Genomic DNA, 25,428 nt, shown 5'->3' on the forward strand with positions numbered 1-25,428 from the left:
CTGCCGTCGATATAAACTCGACTTTGCCAGGCCTGTCTGTCATTTCTGCTTCTGCTCTTATAAATACACCCCCAACTGCATCTGCAAGACACTACACGGCTTTGGATCAGGAACTTTCATCATCGCTGGGTGCTATCAAAAGCAATGCAGTTCCAATTGTGCTGCAAGCCATATTCGCTAAATTCGTTCATGCTGCTGAATCTAAAGTTGACAGTCTCTTAAGCTATCAGTTGGTATGTCGTATCTAGCATCAACCTGTTATATTTTACAATCATATTCGTGTAAACTGCAACACTCGCAGTGATTGTCGTTTGTTTTGGAATGGACAATTGTCAGATATTCCCTTACTTTCCTACTACACATTGACATTTTCAGTTTTTCAAACATTCATCATATGATGCATACAAACTATAGATTTGAACCTGTTCTTTTTTGATATGATCATACGCTATGATCATCAATTTTGAAACCAGATGCATCCATCGCAATCCAAATATTGGGGTTGACTGTTTTGATGTTGCCAATCAAACTCTACAAACTCATTATTGCTGTATTCTAAAATATCAGATACGTCCGCGCTTTAGTTCAACAGAACAAAAGTTGCACGTATCATGAATGCAGCAGTTTGGATACTGGTCATGCAATGTTTACTTGTAGTGTCTAGTTTGGATGTTTGAGTGATTGAAGAGTTGGAGATTGGACAAGTGTCAAGAACGTAGGATTGACTGAAACTGCGATGCAAAAACTCAGTTTTTAATACAAAAATGGGCACAAGGGGGAAAAGTCAGTCAACCAAGAGTTTCGAGGACACAATGTCCAGTAAACGTCCAGTAAACTGAAACCAATGATTTGACGAGACTGTCCATCATGGATTTTGACATGCTTATCTAGTGTATTGGTTTACATGGATACGGCTGTGCACTACCCAGTTTTCGATTGCTAAATATATCTTCAATATACTATTTGATAACCATATATTTAGGGTACGCTTACTCCACTGCTTGGTATCGGTGCATGTGTCTCGATTCAGTTTGGTGCATTAGAGGCTATGAAGCGTTACTTTTCTGGAAACAACAAAACTGGATCCCAAAACCTCAGTATTCTTCAACTATATCTCTCGGGTGCTGTATCTGGTGTTGCCAACTCTGTTCTCAGTGGACCCATTGAGCATATTCGTACTCGTTTGCAGATTCAATCTTCCACCAACAAGTTGTACAACGGACCTTTGGATTTTGTCGGAAAAGTATCCAAACAGTATGGTATGTCTGCCATTTTCAAGGGACAGACAGTTACGGTCATTCGCGAACTCCATGGGTTTGGAGTTTATTTCTGCGTGTACGAGTATTTGATGCAGCGTGCTATGGCGATCAACGGTATTAAGCGTAATCAGGTACCTAGCTGGAAGCAACTTCTTTTTGGTGCTACCTCTGGTTACATGCTGTGGATCTCTGTCTACCCTATTGTAAGGTTTATATTTTGATCAACATTATGCAAAACATATGATGTGTTGGATATTGACTCAGTGTTGTGGTGATATGTTGCTATTTTAGGATGTTATCAAATCAAAACTGCAAACAGACAGTTTTGATAAATCTACTCAGAAATACAAAGGCATGATTGATTGTGCTTCCAAGATTTTTGCTCAAGAGGGATTGACTGGTCTTTATAGAGGTATACAGATTTCTGATTGTTTTTATCAAGCCATCGAATTGACTCGTTAGATTTTTGATGTGCATTATCACTGACACCCAAACTTTGTACTGCCTTGGACTGAATAGGGTTTTGGGCGTGTATGCTACGTGCAGGTCCTGCCAACGCAGCAACATTTGCTACCTATGAAATGGTCATGAACTTTATTGGAAGATAAGATGTCTTGCAACTAATAAACTTCCCCACTATAAACAAGGCTGTAAACTGTTTTTCAATTAGATAAGCAAGCATCTACAATCGCTTGCACATCATGCATCTGTATTCAAGTATGGTTTATATTCAGTCATGATCACCATCAACTCCTAATTCAGCCTATTGCCAGGAATATCTATGACTGATACTGCCACAAACATGCAGACAAATCAATACAAGAAATCAGTTATTCATACACTGTATCGAAGAATCAGCTGAGCAGGGTCAATGGATGCTTGCCAACCCTTACAAAGTTCTGTTTGGAACATAGGGTTCAGAAGGTCAGATTCGCCGCTATCCTCTCGACAAGACCAATACAGAGCAGTTACCTTGCTGCTTTATCAACAAGCTTGGATTCAACTCCTTGCATTGACCACAGAAAATGCAGACCACCGCTCATATCAGTACAGCTGAAGCTTCGTTGCATATCAATCACAAGGACACTGATGAGGGTTTTGAAGATGATTATCCAGAAGAGTTTCCATTCTGGTACAGCTTTCCCAGTGGAGAACAGCATATTGACAGACACCAGCAAAAACTACTGTTTGAGTCGTCCAGTGCTAGCAAGGCAGTGTTTCCTTTGGATTTGTTTTTGAAGCAACGCTCGTCCGTCGACCTTCGAATTAGAAACGACTCGACTGTCGCTTTCGATGACAATCATCAGTCATTCCATAATCAGGACTCTGTCCTGCACTATTTCGTACCCACTACAAAGTCTGAAAAACTCCTTGACCAATATATATCTGGGGTAATTGAAGGTATTATGATTTTTGAATCGGGTAGTTGGATATTGTCTGCAACTCATCTAATCCTAAACTGTGCTATCCAAATCATCAATATTAGCATTTTTGGATGAGCCTGCTCCTATCTATGCGACAGCCGTTTCTAGGACTCACAGTCTGACTGGAAAGTTTGGTGGTTTATCAATTCCAGATGGTAACCGTTCATCCGTTGCAGATCTGGAATCATATCTGAACCATCTTAAACTCAACGTGATTGACAAATCCACCCGGACGGGCTCTTCCAAGATGATTGGCCATATGGTAATTTCAGTTGATGTTTGAATGCAATGATACGACCAATGACTGCTTTGGCACACAAGCTAATCCATTGACTTTTGAATAGACTACCGCACTTCCTTTTTTTCACCGACCTTTGGCAAGACTTTTGGCTGCTCTAAATCAAAACGTAGTAAAAATCGAAACGGCATCCACATTCACTAATCTGGAGCGCCAAACACTAGCCATGTTGCACAAGGCATTTTTTGGCTCCTCTGATGAATTTTACACTCGGTATGCATATGCTCCAGAATACGCTCTTGGTGTCATGGCATCTGGTGGAACGATCGCCAATATTACTGCTTTGTGGATTGCTCGCAACAAGGCACTGGCTGTTAATGCTGCTAACGGATGTCGTGGAATAGACAAGGAAGGGTATATATCAGCCATGCTCAAATACGGTTACAAGCGTGCTGTTATTATTGGCAGTACACTGATGCATTACTCGTTTAAAAAAGCAGCCGATTTGCTTGGATTGGGTGAAGAGGGTCTTGTGTTGATCCCTGTAGATGATGCATTTCGCATGCGCATAGACGTGTTGAAAGCCAAAGTTGAGAAATGTGTTGCAGAGAACACACTAGTCATTGCTATTGTGGGAATTTCTGGTACAACAGAAACAGGATCTATTGATCCTTTACTTGATATAGCCTGTATAGCTCACAAGTATCATATTCATTTTCATGTCGATGCAGCTTGGGGTGGACCATTGATTTTTTCACCCGAGCATTCTAGTAAACTAGCTGGTATTTCGCAAGCAGATACAATCACAGTGGATGGTCATAAACAGTTGTATACGCCAATGGGGCTTGGTATTTTACTTGCAAAATGCCCTTCTTTGGTAACGTTTATTCGCAAAACTGCAGGCTATGTCATTCGCCACGACTCGCCCGATCTAGGGAAATTTACTCTAGAGGGTTCTAGGCCTGCCAATGTATTGTATCTTCATGCCTCGCTTAATCTGCTTGGCAAGCAAGGACTAGGAACCTTGATGACTCGGTCAGTGACGGTAGTGAAGCAAATGGCAGTGCGATTGAATCTGCATCCTTCGCAAAGTTTCCAGACTTTACATGAACCCATGAGCAATGTACTTTTGTATCGCTACATTCCATCTGACTTGAGAGAGTCTATTGCTGACGGCACGTATGTGCCTAATCCGGAAGATGAAGATAGAGTGAGCGAAGTCACCAAAAGACTACAGATTTACCAAGCAAGCTGCATACCTTCTGATGCAGTTTTCCCCGAGGTGTCTACACATGCAACGGATGAAAGTACAAACGGAGAAGCGGGACTTCATTCTCAGCAGAATCAACTGCAAGGTGGATTTGTAAGTCGCACTCGTGTTCTATTCAAAGGATTTCATGTCAATGCGCTGAGGGTTGTCGTTGCCAATCCATTGACTACGTGGAGAGATGTTGAGGGTGTCATTTCTGACCAGCTCAAAATGGGTGCGATGATTGAAGAGGAAATGAAGCGGGAGCAGATGGTAAAGCGTGTACGGGACATGTATCCTATGCATCGACCCAATGCAGTTGTACCTGATAGTGCCAAATCTTGTACTGCTTTGGCTGCATGTGATGGTACGGATACGTGTAAACCAGATGATAAGATAGAGTGGTGGCCTGGATGGCCATTTGATTTGTAAACTACTTTTTAGCATCTTGTCATCCAAGCTGTGCCCATCATCTGCTAAATAAATTTTATTACATAATCAACAAACGAGTTTAAAATCAGACTCGGATAGTATTATAGTATGGAAGCTCAACAGGCTGAAGCGAATCATCACAATTCACAGCTACATTTGCGTAAAATGGTCACTAGAATGTCATTAAATAAACAGCCAATCTCATGACATGGTTGATGTCAGTTTACTGGAAACGATTGAATTTAAACTTTTTAGTTGACTGGCGTTTTCCCTAGCAATCAGCATGTATAGTGGTATTGTATGCATCATACGACGGGTATTGTGTCTGAAAGAATTGAAAATGCCAATTTCCAATAGGAAAGCACAATAAATATTTAACCATTGTTTATTTTAAAGCAAAATAAAACTGCAAGATAAATACAAAAAGGCTTTCTTTTACATGAGTACGACTGTAATATAATTAATGAATTCTTTATCCTATTGACCTTTAACTTCAAGATATAGGAACAATCAGAACTTCGGTATCCTTTGCCTTGAGATTATTCAACGCCAATGAGATTTTTGAGCAATAGTCCGCAAACTGATCAATTTCATTTTGCTCAACTGAAGTTGTGGAAGGTAAGCTGTGTATACTGATGGAATGGCCAGATGAGGTGGTGATGGGAGCGATTAAGGTACTGGGATTTAGCTGGATTAGTGTTTGAGGGTGTCGCTTCAGACGAAGTTCCTTGACGATATCGTCCTGTGGTGCATTTTCCAAAGCCCGTCTAATTCAAGTTGGTAAAAAGGTTAAATTGAAGCCATTGTATAAAACACATGTTTAGATGCATTCAAGCCATACCTATATTCAGCCGATCGCTGAACAGCATAGTTATTCTCAAGTCTATCCAGCATCCTGATCGAAGAAATATCCATCAAGTGCCTGTTATTGAAAAAGACCCAAAAATAGGTTTAAATGCATGCATACAGTTAATGACTATTACTAATCGAAAGACATGGCTGTATGATAGTTTCAAGCTCATTGTGGATAATATATGCACAGCCACTATGGTCAATTTGCCAGTAATCTTATTTCTAAAAAAATAGAGCAAGTCGAATATGTTTGAAAATATATGAAATAGACCAGTCTTACTCTGCTGTAGCTTGAACGACGGTTTTGAGTTTGTCCTGTACTATTGTTACTTCAGTGGGTGAAGACTCTGTATTCATGCTATACAATAAAGTCGTAACTGAGTGAATACGATGAGTTGTAATAAAAAGACGATAAAAATGCAAGGCATTACTCTGGTATGGAGTCATATCCGCTTGTCTGTAGTCGTAGATTAAGAGGACTGTCACTGTCCTGAGCCAAAAGTCGAGTCTGCTCATTAGACTAAAAAAGATGGCGAGTCAGCCAAGTCAATACATCAAGAATGGTATTTCACACAACTGTAGTGATAGCTTACCCCCGATGACCTTGTTCCACCAAGACCTGAGCAACACTGTCCCATATGTATGTGTAATCAACCAAGTGCTGAATGTGTTTGCAGATGTTGGATAAAGTTGTGTAAAATAAGATTAACGGGTATTAAAAAAGGTTTGTGAATTGCTAATGTATTGGTTGTATTCGTGTAAAATGCAATACTATCTTGCAGTTATTGCTTTGGAAATGAATTTCTATTACAAATCGACTTTAACAATACAACGATCATCATGTAATGCAAACTATAGTTTTGAATTGAGACTGTTTGAAAAACTACAGATTAACAGATATTGGAATACACTGCTGACAATCCAGCTACAAACTCGAATGCATTCGCGCTTCAGTTACACAAAACAGAGTTTCTAGCAAACCATGGCATGAGATTGGCTGTTTAACGTTCTGTTTTACGTGAATACGAACATTACTGTTCAGCTGTTGAGATTAGAAACAACTTGCCGAGAAGATTCAGTCTTGAAATCAGTTGGCAATTCCACCACAAACGCCAAACAACTTTCCCATTCAATCGAATTCCAGTTATGTTTCTGGTCAACTGGCTTTGGGATGTTCTGGGCAGCTTGGGTATGATATGACTATGGGTTTCACTACTGTATTATTGTCTGTTTTATAATGCTATCATTTGCTTCTGGAATGCATTGCTGGCTGTTTTGATCCCCACCATTCACATGAACACTCGAGTGGTGTCATGACTAAACGAGGTTGGTTTAGCTTGATGCAGCCTACCATCATAATCCATCGAGTCGATAATAGTCATACGCTGCTGACTATGCATATCACTGCTATTTAAAGCCATCTTTAATGCACCATTGATCTCATGCAGTCTAATGTCGCATTGTATCAAACTGCTGCTTCATCCATGCTAACCTTTTTGTATTGTTACTTTGGATCATATCTACTGTTTTGATTAACAGGGCTTGTAAACAAGAGCGGCCGTCTACTGTTTCTGGGTCTGGACAATGCTGGCAAGACCACTCTGCTGCATATGATGAAGAATGACAGACTGGCCACTCTCAATCCCACACTTCACCCTAGTATGAACTGTTTTGTTGTTGGTCTCTTGCTGGATTATTGTTCTCACTCTAGTTTCATACAAATTCATAGCATCGGAAGAATTGGCTATTGGTAATATCAAGTTTACAACGTATGATCTTGGAGGCCATCAACAGGGTATAGTTTTGCATTCATCAGCCATATCAACCAAACTTGATCTAGTTTATTAACTTTATGAATTCATATGGAACCTTGGATCGTCTTACTGTATATAAAATCTATTCAGCTCGTCGTCTTTGGAAGGATTACTTTCCAGAGGTTGATGGCGTTGTGTACCTCGTTGACTGTGCTGACGTGGCTCGTTTCCCCGAAACCAAGGCTGAACTGGATGTGGGTTTTAGATTACATTGCTACCAACTAACACACCATCTTGTTGAGCATATGCTGATCGCTTAGTCTAATTTTGTTTATTAGGCTCTTTTGTCGATCGAAGAGCTTGCAAAGGTTCCATTCGTGATTCTTGGAAATAAAATCGATGCTGCTGGTGCTGTTTCTGAAGATGAGCTTCGTGCCCACTTGGGACTCTATCAAACCACTGGTAAGGGTAAAGTTGCTCTCAAGGACATTCGCCCAATTGAAGTATTCATGTGCTCTGTTGTCATGCGTCAAGGCTACGGAGACGGTAAGCTAATATGAACTGCCATAATTGAAAAAACAATACAAGATAATTATTCTAATCTTTAACTCGACTACAAATGCAATAGGTTTCCGATGGTTGTCCAACTACATTAACTGATTACTCTAAAAAGATAAATTGGATCAGTGAAATCTACTTGATAAGATGGAACTTTTTCGGAACGACTAGGTTATATTGCGAGCTCAGTTTTCTTGCTGAACCCAAAATGCTATTTGAATAAAAGCCTTGGTTTGATTCGATTACAGCTGTATTCATGTAAAATGGAACATTAAATAGGGAGTCAGTGGTGTGAATCATCGTGTCATGAGACTGACCGTTTACTATGCACTCATTTAGTAGTCAATATTGGTTTTGAATTCATCAGTAGACTGATTTTTAGTGATTGTACCATGTATTCCTGCAACCTTTATTTTCTTGAACGCGAACGTGTCCGAGTCTAGAACACAACAATCGAGTCTGATGCTATTCAACCAATCCAAATATCTGGATTGCAGTGAATGAATCTGATTTCAAACGTCAAGCATTGTCCAATCCAAAGCAAAGGGAAATCACTGCAAGGCAAATCAAGTCATTTCACAAGAATACAACTGCAAAAGTAGAGTATGACACCACGTGATGTAAACTGATTGCATTTGAATTAAAATTCTGACGAGCAAACTCGAACCGAAAATGAGTGGAAGCGCTGCAGTGGGTGGAAAGTTGTCCAGAGAGGACTTTCGCAAAGAGAAGCTGATTGAAGAGCAGCGAAAAGCGTAAGTGATTATCACTGCACTTGCATTACATTTTTTGATTTTTAACCATCCCATTCATGTTGTAGAGGAACGCTTCCAGCTGAAGTCGATCCAGAAACTGGCCGAGATATCAACCCTCACATTCCTCAGTATATTTCCAAACCACCATGGTACCTTGATATTCAACATGCTACTCTAAAGCATCAACGGTATGAAGATGCATCTGTTTCTTCAGACATGAACACTTGGTATGCTCGAGGTTCTCGTCAAGGTCCCGCTGCAACTAAATATCGAAAGGGAGCTTGTGAAAACTGTGGAGCCATGACCCACAAAACAAAGGAATGTATGGATAGACCAAGAAAAAAAGGAGCAAAATGGTCTGGTCAAGGATTTCAAGCTGACGAAGTCATCCAACAGGTTCAGCTTGGGTTTGAAGGCAAACGTGATCGCTGGAACGGATACAATGCCATGGATCATATTAAGCAGGTCGAGGAATGGGAGGTGATTGAGGAAAAGCGACGCTTGAAGCGAGAAAAGGAAGCTCAGGAGGCTTTGGCTGCTGCTGCTGCTAAAACAACTGCTGCCAAGACTAATGAATCTGCTGCATCTAAACTGGACGGAGTTGCTGCTGTTCATAATGGAGATGCTGATGGATTCAAACAACCCGCTCCTAGATCTGGACTTGTGAGTGCCGAAGTTGCCGCTGCTGCCGCCGCCGCTGCTGCTGCTGTTGATGATTCCAGCGACGACGAAGATGAAGACAAGTATGCTGAAAAGGCTAATGTTGCAGGCCAAAAACTGGATACCAAATCGCGCATTACTGTCCGTAACCTTCGTATTCGTGAAGACACTGCAAAATACCTCCGCAATTTGGACGTCAATTCTGCTCATTACGATCCTAAAACAAGATCAATGCGTGCCAACCCTCACAATGACAAGGATGCCAGCGAGGTCACTTATGCTGGAGATAATATTTTGCGGTATTCTGGAGATGTGTCCAAGATTGCTCAATTGCAATCTTTTGCCTGGCAGGCTGAAGGTAGAGGAAAAGATGTCCATCTTCAAGCCAATCCCACTCAAGCCGAATTGTTATACAAGGAATATCAGGCAAAAAAAGGACAGGTTGCAGAAACTCAAAAAAAGTCAATTTTGGAAAAATATGGTGGAGCCGAACATTTAGATGCACCACCCAAAGAACTATTGCTGGCAGAAACAGAGCATTATGTAGAATATTCTGAAACTGGAAGATTGATCAAGGGACAAGAACAGGCAAAGCAAAAGTCAAAATACGAGGAAGACATGTACGTCCATATTTACTTTTCTGCTATAGATATGTATTGTTGATGGTCTGATTCACCCTGAACTTTGTCAACATGCTAATTGTTTTATATAGATTCCCCTTGAATCACACTACAATTTGGGGATCATGGTGGAAGGATGGCCAATGGGGATATGCTTGCTGTCACGCAATACTACGTGCATCCTATTGTGGTGGAAAAGCAGCGATCGAGGCAGCAAAAGCATCACATGAACAACTGATTCAATCTTCTCTATCCAACACTAATACTACAGCACCACCCAAGAAATCTCTTCTTGAACAGTATGTTCAACGTGCATCTAAAGAAGGGCCAGCCATGTCCAAAACCGATTATTCAACTAAAACTCGACTTGGTGAAGGGGATGCACTATTGGATTTAAACAAACTGGCTCAAGCCCGCGAAGCTGAACAAAAGCGCAAGTCTATGGGTGTATCCGAGTTAAATGGTGACCAACGTGATGGCAAGCGCAAGTACAACTCTTTCAATGGCTCTGGAGAGCTTACAGAGGAGCAGTTGGAAGCTTACCGAATGGAGCGTCAACGCGGCGAAGATCCTATGGCTAATTATATTGATGAAGAATAGTGTATCTCTGATGGTTCCACCATCTTTAAATAAACAAACTACTATTTTAGCTATTCAAGTTTGACATGGCCAATTATCATCTTCAAATCCTCTGGCATCTCAACATGGTTAGTTTTTATTCCAAACTGCATAAAATGACTACATGTCCAAACTTCCTTCATCATCATCCCATTCAATATCCACATGCTCATGCTTCAAATCCTTTAATCCACTCACTTCTTCCAAATATTCAGGTGAAGCAAGACCTTTGAGAAGAAATGAATGTCCATTTTTGGCATATTCGTCCAGAATCGATTTGGAGCAAGCTGGACATTTGTCATATGCATGACCTACTACCAATATATTGTTGAATTGACCAAGATGTCCGCGAATCTGATGAGGCATAGCGCCTAATATAGAAGCACCTGGGTCACTAGGTTGGTTGGTTGCATTTGCCCATGGTCTAGCCATTCATGCAGCAAAAAATGATTAATAATAGACAAAGTCAAATGTCGATAGACGAGACATCTTTTCATGTAAACACGCCTACCCATGTGGATGATTTGAAATAGAGGATAAAAGCTCCACAGCAAGTGCACTAGCTATGCTGGAAAGTCCTGGGCGTGTTACTGTGCATTGCTGATCCAAAGTGCGATCAGTAAGCGACTAGAAAGATTGCAAACAAAACCACATTCAGTCAGCAATAATCAAAATATCAACTTGCAGTAAAATTCAAACCCAATACACTACATCTGTTGGAGCAACCACGTCATTGCAATAGTAGCATCCAAGATCTACAGTATTATCACTTGTGCCGTACGGATTTACACCTCGCATGCCATGACGCATAACCAAAAATGTATCAAACCCAAGTGCAGCATTGATCACAATCTATCCAAAACATGTAGATTAAATCTTGTTTAGAAAAACTGCACGTCAAAACCAAGGTCGTATTCAAAATACCTTGCCCATACTGGCTCCTAGAAGAGTCGGTAGCCAACGGCCCTCGCGACTATCAGTGAGCAAAAATATTGCATCATGAGATTGAACCAGTTCCTCCAGCTTTTTAATGTCTTTGGTAATGGCGTGGGCTGTTTGGATAGAGTGTCCTGGCATCGGAATGCTCAACTCTACTCCAACTGAATTCTACAATTTAGAGCCAACAAATATAAAAGCAGTTGAAATATCGCCCAAGATGTATTATTTCAGAATACAACAAATTGAAGTCTTACCACTCCGGGGAAAATCTCTTTCAACGCTGCTGCTGCCATAATTGCTTTAGAGCCACCGCCATCAAGACAATCATTAAACTTGAATAGCGGTTGTCGAACTGGATTGGAAAATGATATTTTTCCATTATCCACTAGAGTAATGTTTCGAACACCCCATGCCTAAACATTGCGAGTTGTAAATACCAAAGTAATGGTAGTATTGGAACACAAACAAGGTTTTAAAAATCATGCAGTGTAACACACCAAGAGCAAACGAGCAACATAGCAGCCTAAAGTGCCAGCACCCAATAAAAGACATTTTTTTTGAGAAATGGCTTCCAGATTTAATTCTGGAAGGATTCGCCATCTCATCAACTTTAAATTCAAGTCTACAGCAGTTTCGGCAAGTCTATACGGTTGTGGTAGAGATACTAAACATTTTAGCAAGAATCATCACAAAGAATCAGACCATATACATTGGTGCATATGGATTACCTGGATGGATCCATCAGAGCAGCAAGATCGGCAACGCGTGGCATTGGTTTACCATTGATTCCTTTTTCCCAACCAGCACATTTTGGCTCATCTAGAATGTAATGTTCAAGACTTTAGTCCATTCATTCAAATCAGAACAAAACTTTTGTTATTTTGGAATAGCACATACCTGGAAAAGTAGTCAGAGTCACATCCAGAACGATGGAAGCGGAAATATCATCTCGACGCTTACTGGATTCTCGATAGCAAACAACAGTTACCTTGGACAACTTCCACCTGTATGAAACCAACGCTAGGAAATTACGTAAAGGCCACCCAGGATTTTCTGATAAGCCAGACGGATCAACAAATCCAAGTGTGACCTGCACCAAAGGTAGAGTTTAAATAATCTACAATAAAAATAGTTAACAATCCATTGTAAACGAGACACTTGCCTTGTCATCTTGGCTAAAAAACGTCTCGAATTGGGAAACATCTGCAATGTTGACTTTGTCATCTACCGCTTTAATCAGAAAGTATCCGGAAGTGGTCGAGGTTGTATGAAATCGATTAAACTCTGCTTGAAAGAGAGCCAACTAATCGATTGAAACTATTAGATTTACAAAAAACCTGAACAGTCGAGCGTGAATTTACTTGCCATCTCAGAGCCATATGATTCAACAAGCGATCGTGCTGGACCATCCAACACAATTGGCTCAGTCGGAAGCAGAGCAGGAAACGCAAACCAGTAATAGAACTTGTATTTTTTCAAGTCGGCAAATGTCAACAAAAGAAACTTGTTGAGCAGAGTTGGATCAGCAACAGCAGCACCTGAAAGAATGTCTTGCCAAATCTAGACTGAAATGTATTAGCCAAAATCAAGGATGACAATAAAGAACATGAAGACAAATGACATACTTCAAGGGAAACTGTCTTGATCAGACTGTTCTTGTCAACAGACTTGAAATCCTCGATAGTATTAGTATTTTTAAGCACACCAGGGACTATGCATGAGCGAGAATCCGGTTGTCTGAATAGAACAGTACGAATGATGCATGGCCAGTCCAGATTAGTTTATAATTCAACTGCAGTTTGAATGGCATTCAATCATCCGCAAGATACCTCTGAATCTTGGAGAACGAAGTAGAACTAACACATAAGCGAGAAGGAAGAGCGTCTGAATGGCTGCTGTTGATATGATAGTATGCTCCGCCGCTAGAATAGAATCCTTGAATTGGAACCGACGCATCATCCAGTTTGTATAGATTAATCTTGTTGCTGCCTAGAGTGTGCCAGAACGTAGCATCCACAGCACTCTGAAAGGGTTCGTACTGCAGTATCTTGGACATGATTGTAGTTTACTAATGACCAAGTTGGTAATATAGATCTGGTATGCGCTTGCAAGGTACTTTCAAGGGTTGTAGTTTGTGAAATTCAATGCTGGTTACGAACACTGAATATCAAAGTATAAACTCATTCCAGATACTATCAAACGATTACTGAATCTAGCCTTTGATCATCTTGCCATCCAAATGTATTTCTATTTCCAAATAGTTTAACTTGAAGCTGAATTCACAACACTTGAACATTGCATATGCTAATAGAGTGAATCTCAAATAGCAATCGCATCAACAGTGCTTACAGGTGTATTGAAACACGCATCCAATAAGTAGTCACTCAACCAAAGTACTGTAATCTATGTGAAATATGAAAGCAATGGATAGTAACTGCACTATTACTGCTGTATTCATGTCAAATAGGACACTAAGAGTCTTGTGAAATAATCATCTACAAATTCACTCCAACATTCTAAACTCATTACTGACTGGTCTTTTAGTGACTGGCATGTATAGTTACATTCCTGCAATCATTGTTTTTTGAACTAGAACGTATCTGATATTTAGAACACAAAAATGGAGTTTGGTTGATAGCATCGGAATAGTTGAATTTAACATCTGGATTGTAATGAGTCTGATGATTGTACAGACAATTTCAATTCAAAACTATAATTTGTACTACTAAAACCAATTTATAGTAGCAAAACAAGCATGTATTTCAAAGCAATGACTGCAAGATAAAGCATTTATTTTACACGAATGCGGATGTAGCTTACGCTTGGCCTACATTTGATAGACTTGATTGTCCAAAACTGGCTGTTCAATAGAAATTTCTTTGAAGCAGCATCACGTGAACTCGACAGGTTTATAAACTAGACAGCTTGACAGTCATTCAAGTCGTAATGCAAGTTCCTGTTCGCCAGAGCACTCCCAGACGCAGCATTGGAAAACCCCTCAAGCAGCCCAATGAGCTAACAGTCAAAGACTGTCATATCCACAAGCTTACTCAGTATAGTTGTCAAATTGTAGACAATGAAATTGAATGTCAAGCCTTTAACCGCTTCTTTAGAATGTATGTCTTCTATGCTTTTAGATATGCTCTAAACAAATTTGCATATCTTGGCTTGATTTGTATCGTCTAAACAACTGTGTTGCATCTTATTGGATGTGCTAATTAGTTGTACAAACAATGCTTCCAAAGAGATTCATCAATCCGAGTTCATTCAAAATAACCAGTCCAGCTCAAATACAAACGAGATTAAGAGTGTTCGTCCGTATTGGGGTTGAGCGTAAACTCGGCATGCAGTATTCCAGCCAGTACAGGTTGGGTTTCTACAGGGGTTTCTTTCTGGACTGGCAATTCAAATTGATAATGTCCTGATAACTGACTCTAGATCATGTTCGATTCACAAGCAATGATTAGAAAGATTAAACTCTGTCATATGGACTCGGCCTGAAGCTCAAACATTGAAACGGCTATAATTTTACCTGGCCACATAAAAGTGCTCTGAGCGATGTGCGAAACGTACCAAGCACTGTGGTTTCTGCTGGCGTAGCCATCCATTGCGCTCCTAAACCGTCAATGTAACAAAGCTATCAGATTTAGATTCCCACATTCATTTTTGAAATGGAAGAATAAATGGATTTGGCTATAAATAATCCTCTGTAATCTGTTACCTGTATCGGTTTTTGGTGCCTTTTTTCCTTTTACTGCTGTAGATCCAGCGCTGTTTTTTCCAGGCTTGTCTGTGGATTTTTTTGCAGGTCCTTTGGCACGATCTTGAGTAGAAGCTGAAACCGCACCAACGTCTTTTCCTGTTTGTACAGATTCAATTTGATGCGGCGATGTAGCAATATCATCCTTAGGTGATGGACACGGTATAAACATCATACGACGTCGATGCAGACTTGCAATGATTCCCTCTAGTTTTTGATCAAGCAATATTCTGTAAGCATATACAATCATTGGCACTCTCTTTCACGCATGCATTTAAACTACTAAGCGGACAAACATGCCTTGAAATGAATCACGAAGTGCTGTTGTAAATGGAAGTGCAACTATATATGAATAATTAATATTGATCTCTGGTGTTGCCCAGTCAACTGGAACCGATTCTACTGGAACCACACCGCTGTTTGGAATATCTATTTGAATAAAATATTTGTATCTAATGACCAATGTGGCACTATTAATATGTTGACTATTGGAGTTGAATGCAATAAATTAAAATGCATACTCGTCTGGTGGTTGCTCAGGATTATCTGAAGGAACAATGCTTGTTTCAATTACACCAGTCAACTCTTTCAAAGCAATCCCTAGCCTGACTATATTTGTTTAACCCCAAATATATACCAGCATCAGTTAATCAAGTATCAATATAATAGAAACCGTTTAATATCGATTGATATAATTTTTACCTGTAGAGATGTTTAAATGCTCTAATACAATAGTCTTGGATTGAGATAATGCGCTTTTGGGGACTTCTTTCTCGTCCAAATATGCTAGATTGGGAATATTGCATGTTACATACTTTGGGTATGCGCTGACCATACAAAGCGGATTTCCCTTTACGTGTATCCATACATTAATCATGTGTTAAATCAAGCAATACGCATAACCATTGTTTAAAAAACCATATTCATCTCAAATAGATGATTGTTGATGCTCGGTTATGGCAATATACCTGTAGTGACAAGATTTTAAGAAGAGGTAGTACTTTTAAATGATTGACAGTTTCTTCCAAATTGCACAAGTTATTCCAAGCAAGATCCAACGATACAATGGTTAGTGGAAAGACCGTATCCATTTTCAATAGCATTGTCAAAGCTTTTGACGGTTGAATGGATTGCGCATGCAACGTAGGCGATGTCAATCCTTTTAGTGTTTGGATTCGTGATGTCATTAGTTTTGGTTTTGCCGATGTGATGGATTGAACCTGCTTAGTTGATGGGGGATGAGAAACTGTGCTAATTGTATTATAGCTGATACCAAGATGAAGGAGGTTTTTAAGATGTGACACTTTGGGAAACTGGTCTAATCTAAAGACTCGCAGTACAAATTTATATACGCAGTTCTACTAAATAAGCTTTCTGGTTTCAAAAATGATCACTTAGATATACTTGAACTCATTGATACTATCATTCTTACTTGTTGGCGTTTAAATGCAGCACTTTGACAGATTCAGGAATGTTTTGCACGGTTGAAATTAAATTCCCAGTCAGGCTTAATTCTTCCAAGCAAATGAATTTTGATAGGCTTGCATCCATCACTTTAATTCCTTGGCCATGGAGTCGTAATGTTTTGAAATGCTTGTTGATATATGCCAAACTAAATTGGGAATCTGGTTTTGAATGGTCTTGCTTGCGTATATGAGTAAGAAACTGTTCTTTGAGAGCCAGTGCTTCATCGCTCCATGAGAAATCAGCTATTGATTTCATAATCAAATTTGCATATTGAAACAAGATTGTTAGATATTAATCATATCCAAGCATGGTTTTTGACTTGTTACAATATTTTTATAAATAATAGCGACTCAAGGATTTGGTCAAGTCCTTGAATCTATTTCCAACTCACCATTTTCCCATGGGTCAAGCTCTGCATCTTGAATGATATCATGTGTATCGCTTAGTTGATCAGCAATCACCCATGGTGGATGTACTACATCCATCAACAGCACCGATAGGTTGGAGTCTGTTTTGGAAGCAGCACCTGTATGAGCAGATTTGAAAGGTATTGTTGCCAATTTGGCACGTCGCGTAATGGATATTGATGGGTTTGAGCTGGTGTTGGGTTGGAATGAGGGCTTGAATGGTTTTAGTTTTGTACTAGCCGCCAGGTCTTGTAGATGAAATAACTTTAAAGATGGACTTTTGGCTTTGACTGGTAGTATGGTTTTTGGGCTAATGGGTTGGGCTGTTTCTGCGGCTGCAGCACTCTTGCTAATATGTTTTGATGCTTTCGAATGACGAACCTTTGGTAATGGGTCGAGCTCTTGCTTAGATACACGAATGCCAGTGTTTTTTCCCAAGATATAATAAAATGCAGACGCTACAGTTTGAGTTGAATAATCCATATTCACAAGTCTAGTGCTGAAGTTGTTTTAATTGTGAATGCCAAGCATAATGAAAGTAATTTTAAAATTGGCCAGATATTTGGATCATCAAAAACAGTCCAGAATCATTTTACAGTTGTATTCACATAAAATGGAACACTTGTATTTTGCTTTGGAATAAGCAGTGGCTAAATATTTGTTTCCTACTACAAACTGACTTTTAATAGATATTCTCAATGTTTGGAGTTGCATGTCATACAAAAGCATGTTTTATCCAATCATCAGCGAGGTTCAAGAATTGATAGTACGAAACCACCTCATGAGGTTGCTGTTGAGCGATTGACCATGTTTAATCAGTGAATGTGTAGCTTTGTCAAAAAGTCGAAACAATATTGCCCAGTAGTTTAATGGAAATCATTATTTCATGAGATTGGCTGCTTATGCACTTTGACTCGCACTCGGTGTCATTTTACGTGAATACAGCTGCAACTTCAGATATAGTGTCGGGTCTCGGGTATGCTGGCAAGAACTTCTTTCAAAATATATACTGAGATCAATGTGCTTATGGCGACAGGGCACAGAGTATCGGCAGCACAGTTTTCTACAACTATAAAGAATGATAGGATTCAGGTTGACCACCTTGTAAGTTGTATCGATCTTTCATCAAACTTGTTTACATCCTTTGAGTGATATTTTGATTTGAATCTCACTGAAACAACAGGTTATTGGTGCAGGTGTAGTCGGTTTATCTATAGCAGAACGATTATCCCGTCATTCGACCGCCTCCACTCTTCTTCTTGACCAACATTCAGTTTTTGGAAATGAAACATCGTCTAGAAACTCGCAAGTAATTCACGCAGGAATATACTACCCAGATGACTCGCTCAAGACAAAGCTGTGCATACGAGGCAGAGAACTAATGTACGATTTATGTAACAAAAACAATATCCCATTCAAGAAGATTGGCAAGTGGATTGTTGCTGTATCGCAGCAACAGACTGAGGATCTGCATGCGTTGCAGAAAAAAGCGCATGGATTGGGTGTAGAAACCTTTTTTCTAACAAAAAAGGCTGCGATAAAAGAGGAGCCTCATGTCAGCGCCTATTCAGTACTTGCTAGTCCAACCACGGGAATCTTGGATGTTCATAGATATATGCAATATCTAGAGGTAATTTTTGATTTGAAACAGTACCCATGAATTGGCATGTTTAAATGTGGTCTAGTTGTCAAACTAATTGTATTTTATTATTAGAATGCTTTTATAGATCAGGGTGGTACTACAAGTTACCATTCTTTAGTGTCGGCGATTGAAAAGCATGTAAATGGAGGCTATTTGGTGACGATCCGATCATCGGATGGATCGCATACTCAGATTGTCGCTGGTGTTCTTGTCAATGCAGCAGGGCTTTATGCGACAAATATTGCGTCTATGCTTATGCCACCTTCTCAAACTGCTTCACTCCAGATGCACTATTGCAAGGGTCACTATTTTTCATACAGGCGATCCAACTCGCCTGTTTCGCGTCTTATCTATCCATTGCCAGAAAAAAATGTCCAAAGCCTGGGTATTCATTGTACGCTGGATCTAGAGGGCAGGCTCAAGTTTGGGCCTGATGTATTGTTCATTGACAACTGCACAGACTATAGTATGGGTTCAGATTGTGATGATGGTGGAGCAGTGATGCGCAAGTTTCATCAAGCTATTACTTTGTATATGCCCATGGTAAATCTAAGTGATTTGAAGGCCGATTTTGTTGGAATTCGGCCAAAACTGTCTGGGCCAGGCGAGCCATTTCGCGACTTTGTAATAGAGATACCAGATGAACTACCTGGGTTTGTAAACTTGATTGGGATTGAATCGCCTGGATTGACATCAAGTCAGGCGATTGCTGAGCATGTTCATATGCTTTTGTTTGGCAAGTGACTGTGTAGATGCATTTCAGTCTATTGTTGGTTTGAATTAAATATAATACCTTGAAAACAAATTGGCCTTTTAGCAGTAAATCCCCTATCAATGAATGCGCTAAAGTTTGATTGGCCTTGATATATAACTTACTAGATGTAAAGATGGCAAGTATTAACTCGGTTTGCATACAAACTTTGTTTAAATAAGCAAATTGATATTCCAACTTGGGATCAGATCCCTACGTATTTGAACGAACCATTTGAACACGTAGTGATATGTAAATGCACGAATGGATATCTACGAAACGCAAGAGAAATCCAGAAAACTATCCGAACGCATGCTACTGCTAGATAATAATCACAGCCTCTAGTCACCGTCCGAAATTTAAGTTTTCAACTTCAACCCCTGAGCGTTTCCCTCTGCTCTACTAATTCATTGCTACATCAGTAGGTGTGTTATTCAAAGGCTTGTTTTTGCCAACTTGAAGGTTGGATGCTCTACTATAGATGTATATATTTTCAACCATGGCAGTTTTCTGCAATAATATATATTTATCTATGCCACTTTCATCTTGTCCAGCAATATGCATCTATCTATGACACCTTTATATCCTAAAGCCAGTGCATATACCTGGCACTGTAACTCCTTTATATGGGAGTATTCATGTATAAATACAAGTCATCACAAGGTGTTTTAACCATTGCAACATTCCCTATCAGTGCAATATGTTCCACTCTAGCCTATGCTTGACATAGTACTGTTTAAACCACCCAAATTGAATTTAATGATTACTTGCATTAGCATATAGTAAAGAAAGTTGCATCAACTGTCCACTACTATGCTGAAGCGCGTCGTTGTACAAAGAATGAGAGTGGTGTTGAGTGGGATTTATCTGATCAACACTAGCAATGATGATTGTTCATAATAAGAGCATGACACTTTGTCTTATTTCATGCCATGACTCGTTCCTCTATTGAATGCATGACATTTTTCAACAAGTGTTCAAGAGATAGCCATAGTGTTGATGGTCACTTGAGTATCTACTCAAGAATGGATGATAAATGCAACATGAATTCTTTTTGTATTTATTGACTACTGTAACGAGCAGTTCTGTCCAGTTCTGTCCAGTTCTGTTCTGTTCAGTAAGCCAGTAATGCGCGTATTGCAGGTTTCACAATACAGTCGTCTTGATAATAGTTTATGAATTCGATTCACTAACACTTTCAATATCAACGCATGAATGAATTGGTCGGTTCGAAATGCACTCTTGTCCAGTTCGAGTATTTGAGGTTTTGTTTTGCTTTGATTTTGTGAATTCTTTGCACTTTCCCGACTCAAACAGCTGTCCGAATGTTTGCTGCTGCCGCTCAGAGCAAGGTAATCATGCCACCACCAACTGTTACTTGCTATACTATATGTTTGCTATTAGTGTCCACTACCATCTACTCCCCTTTTGTTCTTTTTCTCTCTGGTCTTCAACCAGCACTGCTGATCAATAGAAAAGCTGTATCTACTGTTGGTTGCGTACTAGATATCTACCCATGTGTTTTTTACTTTCTTGAATCGTATTGCTAGAGTTGAGCTGTAGTATCATTCTGGTGTTTGTAATGAAGAGACAGTTGCAACATCATATGGCTCAACTTGAACTTGAGTTCTTTTCTTATGTTATAAAACAACTTCTTTTTAAACCCTTATACAATTTCATGTGCTATCTACTTGCTTTTGTTGTTTAACCATGACAGTGATGTATGGTGACAAACTAACATGTCTTATTTGGCTTGTTGATCTATCCAGACCAAGGTCCGCATCACTCGCCAATCAGCCGCTACTGCTGTAGCTGGCAAGTTCAATGATGAAAATGCCCGTGCTGTAAGATCTACCCGCGGCACGACCGCAAAGGAAGCTCTCAAGAGCAAAGACTCTTGCTCCACTACTACTGTCGTAACTAGAAAGCGTGCTGTTCTGAAAGAAAAGGCTGCAGTGTCCAACACCATCAAGACTTTGGTAGAGTATTTGAACGATGGTTGTATTGCTAGTAATTGATTTTGGGAATGTGGTATAAGGCAGTACTTGCCATTTATGATGCATTTGTGTCGCAATCAGCATACCGCTACCCAAGCCTTTATCTCACATTCTTGTTGCCTTCTTTGCTGTCGTTCTTTTATACTCATTGGTATTTGCTTTCATCAATGAGTATAGGCTGCTGGGGAAAAGGCGACTGCAACTCTCAAAACTCGCACTACTACCACTCAGATCAGAACGCGCAAGGCATCCGAGGCACTTGGCGAGGTGACTTCTGTACAAACAACTACTACCCGCACAAGATCTGCTGCCGCTATTGCTGCTGCACCAGTGTCTAAACTTGCTAAAAAGACTCAACAGGCCATTGAGGCCGTTGTCCCTGTTGCTATCCCCAAAGAAACTGCCCCTGTCGTAAAAAAAGGCACAAAAGAGGCTGTTTCAAAGGACTCTGCCATTGTTCCGTCTGCTGCCGAAACCTTCAAAGCGCATGCTGTTATTAAAAAGGAAAGTCACACTATTGAGCACAAGCTGGATCACGATGATTTTCAGCCCAAAGAACATATTTCCAAAAAGGCAAGAACTGTTGATTGGGATGATTTGGATGAGATTGATGGAGATGATCCAACAATGCTCTCTGAATATGTTCAAGAAATCTTTGAGTACATGCATACTCTCGAGGTAAGTTGCTTATTTTACTCGACCGCTTTGCTCTTCATCTGGGTTGAATTCAAAATTCGCGACGCGTTTTTTGTAATTGTATCATGGCTGTACTCATCTTTTTGCTACTCAATTCATGTTTACATTACATAGAACCAAACCATGGCCAATCCCAACTACATGGAGCAGCAAAACGAACTGCAATGGAAAATGCGTAGCATTCTTGTAGATTGGTTAATTGAAGTACACAACAAATTCCGTTTGCTTGCAGAGACCTTGTTTTTGGCCGTCAATATTGTTGATCGCTTTCTATCTTTGCGTGTTGTTTCATTAGTGAAACTTCAGCTTGTTGGTGTTACTGCCATGTTCATTGCAGCAAAGTATGAAGAAGTTGTTTCACCTTCTATTCAAAGCTTTCTTTATATGGCTGACGGTGGATATACCGATGACGAAATTCTTCGCGCTGAACGATATGTGCTACAGGTGTTAGACTTTGCTTTGCAATACCCTACTCCAATGAGCTTTCTTCGACGCTGTTCCAAGGCCGATGGATATGATATCCAGACTCGCACTCTTGCCAAATATCTTATGGAAGTGTCACTTGTGGATCATCGTTTTATCAGTATTCCTCCTAGTCAAATTGCTGCTTCTGGTCTTTATTTGGCTCGTCGCATGCTTGATCGTAGTCCATGGAACCCCAATCTTATCCACTATTCATCCTACAAAGAGGAAGAGCTACAAGAGTGTTCTGAGTTGGTTTTGGACTATCTTTCCAAACCAGTAAAATACGAGGCGCTGTACAAAAAGTACTCGGCCAGGAAATTTTTGAAAGTAGCTATTTTTGTTGAGGACTGGATTGCCAAACAAAAGGACAAGAGTCTGTTTTGCCAACCAAGCGATCGTTCTGATGTTGAACGATCTTCTGGCATGACTGCTCCCCAGTCGTGTTCATCGGCTGTTCCAACTGCAATCTCAAATGTAAGTGTCAAGTCCCATTCCACTACGCAACAAGAGTCGGAAAACAATGATCCTTGTGAAAATGCGCCCAAGCAGACAGTTAGATGCAAGGCTCAAAAAGAAAAGGACACAAAAGTTTGCCCTACACAAGGCTTGGAGGGGCGAGAGGAGAGTGTGTATGACGAGAAGCAGCAGGAAGATAGTGATGCAGATGACGGTCGTCCCTCGTCTCAAAGCTCAGAAACTGACGCATAGTTTAGGAAGCTTGGATGATTTTTCTGATTTTACCGTAGTAGTCTGCTTTGCTTTTTTAATTTTTCCAATAGTGTGCTATTGTTTTCTACAACACGTTTATGCTTTCTATGCGGCTAGTTATTTTATCTTTTTACCGGTTTATCCATATTCCCTATGCACAGAGTTATGTTGTCATCTCGTACACGGTTTACCACTAGTCATTCAATAGAGTTGTCGAGTTTTACCCTGCTGCTTTACATCCTTTGCCGCTTTAACTTTGGTGTGGCTTTTTTATTCCCTAGTTTTATTGTTTTTACCTCTTTATTTTTTGGTGTGCATAAAGTTAGTTGACTGCTGTGGGCATTTGTGTAGAATACAGACTCTTTTGCAAGCCTTTTTATTTTTTTTTGAACTTGGTTAGCTTTTTCATTTAGTTTTAATCCTGCTTGACTTGATGTTTTCAAACCATGCTTCCACTTTATTTCAGTTCATCTCGTATCCAATACAACTACATTGCAGATCTATTGGTTTTCTTGACCTATTTTACCAAGAATTATATAACAGTAATAGGGCTGATAGAAAAATACATGGATGGGGTTTGATTTAAATTCCAGTTTGTAACTATTATTCGAAATAGACTATGAACCTGATCAACGGACAAGATATAAATGTTCAATTGTGATGGATACAAAAATGATCAACCCAAAATAATATCCTTGATCGTCATATCCGGCTACTTTGCAGGATCGTTAAAAATGGTTTGACAAAATATTTTATTTTAAAGGTGGAACTTGCGTCGACTAGTGTCAAGTTCTGGCTTGTGCAGCCACTCATACTCTCCAAACTTGGTATCAAACGTTCCCTTTTGCAACGACATTAGCTTTAATGTAAACCGTGGTCCAAGCTCTTGGATATCGCATCGCTCACCATTACGGAAAATGTATCGATGGCGACGGAAAAAAATGAAATCGCGTTGATTATGGAGTGTAGCTACTTGACGACCGACAAACTCGGGTACATGTGGAAACATGGACGCAAACATCCTGCCAATGGTATGACCTAAGCGGGTGTTAAAGTTGTTTAAAATAAGTTCGGGCTTATAATCGTCTGCCTTTCCATGTCCTCTGATGAATTTGGGCAATTTTACACTTGTAAGTTTAAAGTGCGCTGTTGGACCATCCGGAAGATGGATTAGTGTAATGGCATCTGATGTTCAACACATTGGATGTATCAACAAATTAGTTTATGATTCAACCATGTCAAGTATAAACTACACAAATTTTAGGTTACAGCATACTTGGCTTCTTCCTGTCTTCGTTGATAACTACCAGGTCTGTATACGATCGTTCAATAGCAATCTCGACAATTTTCTTGATTTCGAATTGAGATCCACGCTTCACAAACTCGGCGTCAGGAAAAATAGATACAAACTGCTCTGCAAACTCGTATACACTCTAAAACACCCAGTCATGCATATGATTGTAGTAGATGCGATTGATGATTAGAAACAGAGTGATTGGTCTAAATGAAAGTGCTAAACTGATATGCAAACCGTTGATTTATAAACTACTTACAGCTGATGGACGTCTATTGGTTGTTACAAGAATTTTTGGTGGCAGTCCATCCTTGAAATATGAAGAAAATTCATCTGCATCTTCATCTGCAAATACCTGGCAATGTTATTTGATCATTTCAAAGCTATTAGCCTCATTGAAATCATGTACATCAATGTATTTTCAATAAAAACCACATACTTCTTCGTCCTGCTCAACCAAAGTTTCGTCCTCTTCTCGCAACGTTTCCAGTGTTTGAGGAACATTTTGCTCTAGTCGCTCCTTTTTCAGCTGTGGATTGGATGCTTCTTCCTTTTTCTGTTTTAGACGAGTTTTGAGCTTGTTACGACTCTTTTCTGACTTGAGTTTATGAAATACCTCGCCTCTCTTGATTTTGTTACGGATTCTTGATGGCTCTCTCATATTCTGGTTGGTGTCTTTGTATATATACTGCTGTTAAAGCCAATTATCAGAAAAATATTCTTTTGAATTTTCGACATCACGTGTTTGAAATTTACAGTTGTATTCACCTAAAATGAAACATTTTTCTGCATTTATCTTGCAGTGATTGTCTTGGAATAATCCATGGTTAAATATTCATTATTTTCCTACTAGAAATTGATTGTCTTTTATAGAGGCTCTGTT

General features: G+C 39.7%; 10 protein-coding genes across 10 annotated transcripts; 6 read left to right on the forward strand and 4 right to left on the reverse strand.

The window, feature by feature from the left end:
• Positions 1–982: 982 nt before the first annotated feature.
• On the forward strand, positions 983–1,867 carry BATDEDRAFT_9288 (organic acid transporter; the record flags this gene model as incomplete). The annotated part of the gene is made up of 3 exons (XM_006676428.1): positions 983–1,462; positions 1,551–1,671; positions 1,779–1,867. Coding segments are annotated over 3 exons (690 nt in total), but the record flags the coding sequence as incomplete, so codon positions are not given.
• Positions 1,868–2,284: 417 nt separating this feature from the next.
• Positions 2,285–4,602, forward strand: BATDEDRAFT_86687 (uncharacterized protein; the record flags this gene model as incomplete). Its single annotated transcript, XM_006676890.1, has 3 exons — positions 2,285–2,660; positions 2,746–2,945; positions 3,028–4,602. The coding sequence occupies 3 exons, from the start codon at positions 2,285–2,287 to the stop codon at positions 4,600–4,602; spliced, it is 2,151 nt and encodes a 716-aa protein (XP_006676953.1).
• Positions 4,603–5,095: 493 nt separating this feature from the next.
• BATDEDRAFT_86398 (uncharacterized protein) lies at positions 5,096–6,092 on the reverse strand (the record flags this gene model as incomplete). The annotated part of the gene is made up of 5 exons (XM_006677016.1): positions 5,096–5,369; positions 5,444–5,524; positions 5,735–5,812; positions 5,886–5,974; positions 6,048–6,092. The coding sequence occupies 5 exons, from the start codon at positions 6,090–6,092 to the stop codon at positions 5,096–5,098; spliced, it is 567 nt and encodes a 188-aa protein (XP_006677079.1).
• Positions 6,093–6,600: 508 nt separating this feature from the next.
• On the forward strand, positions 6,601–8,014 carry BATDEDRAFT_86316 (Arf family GTPase SAR1; the record flags this gene model as incomplete). The annotated part of the gene is made up of 6 exons (XM_006676891.1): positions 6,601–6,643; positions 6,994–7,113; positions 7,184–7,249; positions 7,359–7,462; positions 7,547–7,754; positions 7,837–8,014. 6 exons carry the CDS (start codon positions 6,601–6,603, stop codon positions 7,866–7,868), a joined length of 573 nt encoding a protein of 190 aa, XP_006676954.1. The 3' UTR covers positions 7,869–8,014.
• Positions 8,015–8,438: 424 nt separating this feature from the next.
• On the forward strand, positions 8,439–10,453 carry BATDEDRAFT_34487 (mRNA splicing protein SLU7; the record flags this gene model as incomplete). Its single annotated transcript, XM_006676757.1, has 3 exons — positions 8,439–8,521; positions 8,587–9,801; positions 9,894–10,453. The coding sequence occupies 3 exons, from the start codon at positions 8,439–8,441 to the stop codon at positions 10,399–10,401; spliced, it is 1,806 nt and encodes a 601-aa protein (XP_006676820.1). The 3' UTR covers positions 10,402–10,453.
• Positions 10,454–10,518: 65 nt separating this feature from the next.
• On the reverse strand, positions 10,519–13,482 carry BATDEDRAFT_34488 (uncharacterized protein). Its single transcript, XM_006676758.1, has 12 exons — positions 13,188–13,482; positions 12,984–13,095; positions 12,724–12,918; positions 12,521–12,661; positions 12,256–12,448; positions 12,087–12,177; positions 11,856–12,000; positions 11,613–11,771; positions 11,344–11,526; positions 11,131–11,271; positions 10,931–11,046; positions 10,519–10,843 (listed from the first exon to the last, which is right to left on the reverse strand). Exons 1-12 carry the CDS (start codon positions 13,412–13,414, stop codon positions 10,540–10,542), a joined length of 2,007 nt encoding a protein of 668 aa, XP_006676821.1. The 5' UTR covers positions 13,415–13,482; the 3' UTR covers positions 10,519–10,539.
• An 850-nt stretch (positions 13,483–14,332) lies between these two features.
• BATDEDRAFT_34489 (uncharacterized protein) lies at positions 14,333–17,475 on the reverse strand (the record flags this gene model as incomplete). Its single annotated transcript, XM_006676759.1, has 9 exons — positions 14,333–14,792; positions 14,891–14,973; positions 15,080–15,377; positions 15,402–15,603; positions 15,640–15,727; positions 15,821–15,968; positions 16,087–16,441; positions 16,551–16,827; positions 16,977–17,475. The coding sequence occupies 9 exons, from the start codon at positions 17,473–17,475 to the stop codon at positions 14,661–14,663; spliced, it is 2,082 nt and encodes a 693-aa protein (XP_006676822.1). The 3' UTR covers positions 14,333–14,660.
• A 543-nt stretch (positions 17,476–18,018) lies between these two features.
• Positions 18,019–19,378, forward strand: BATDEDRAFT_86688 (uncharacterized protein; the record flags this gene model as incomplete). The annotated part of the gene is made up of 3 exons (XM_006676892.1): positions 18,019–18,096; positions 18,176–18,622; positions 18,707–19,378. The coding sequence occupies 3 exons, from the start codon at positions 18,019–18,021 to the stop codon at positions 19,376–19,378; spliced, it is 1,197 nt and encodes a 398-aa protein (XP_006676955.1).
• A 2,598-nt stretch (positions 19,379–21,976) lies between these two features.
• Positions 21,977–23,623, forward strand: BATDEDRAFT_15932 (uncharacterized protein). Its single transcript, XM_006676498.1, has 2 exons — positions 21,977–22,060; positions 22,193–23,623. Exons 1-2 carry the CDS (start codon positions 22,010–22,012, stop codon positions 23,249–23,251), a joined length of 1,110 nt encoding a protein of 369 aa, XP_006676561.1. The 5' UTR covers positions 21,977–22,009; the 3' UTR covers positions 23,252–23,623.
• Positions 23,624–24,008: 385 nt separating this feature from the next.
• Positions 24,009–25,206, reverse strand: BATDEDRAFT_9487 (rRNA-binding ribosome biosynthesis protein RPF1; the record flags this gene model as incomplete). Its single annotated transcript, XM_006676454.1, has 4 exons — positions 24,009–24,436; positions 24,528–24,684; positions 24,805–24,884; positions 24,981–25,206. 4 exons carry the CDS (start codon positions 25,204–25,206, stop codon positions 24,009–24,011), a joined length of 891 nt encoding a protein of 296 aa, XP_006676517.1.
• Positions 25,207–25,428: the final 222 nt, after the last annotated feature.

This window comes from Batrachochytrium dendrobatidis, assembly GCF_000203795.2.
Source record: "Batrachochytrium dendrobatidis JAM81 unplaced genomic scaffold BATDEscaffold_2, whole genome shotgun sequence".
NCBI classification, from domain to species: domain Eukaryota; kingdom Fungi; phylum Chytridiomycota; class Chytridiomycetes; order Rhizophydiales; genus Batrachochytrium; species Batrachochytrium dendrobatidis.

Coding starts and splice junctions, on each gene's coding strand:
- BATDEDRAFT_15932 (XM_006676498.1), top strand. CDS start 22,010: ATGCTCTCTGAATATGTTCAAGAAATCTTTGAGTACATGCATACTCTC. Junction 22,061..22,192: donor AGTACATGCATACTCTCGAG/GTAAGTTGCTTA, acceptor TACATTACATAG/AACCAAACCATGGCCAATCC.
- BATDEDRAFT_34488 (XM_006676758.1), bottom strand. CDS start 13,414: ATGTCCAAGATACTGCAGTACGAACCCTTTCAGAGTGCTGTGGATGCT. Junction 12,178..12,255: donor GACTCTGACTACTTTTCCAG/GTATGTGCTATT, acceptor ATTACATTCTAG/ATGAGCCAAAATGTGCTGGT. Junction 12,001..12,086: donor GCTCTGATGGATCCATCCAG/GTAATCCATATG, acceptor ACAACCGTATAG/ACTTGCCGAAACTGCTGTAG.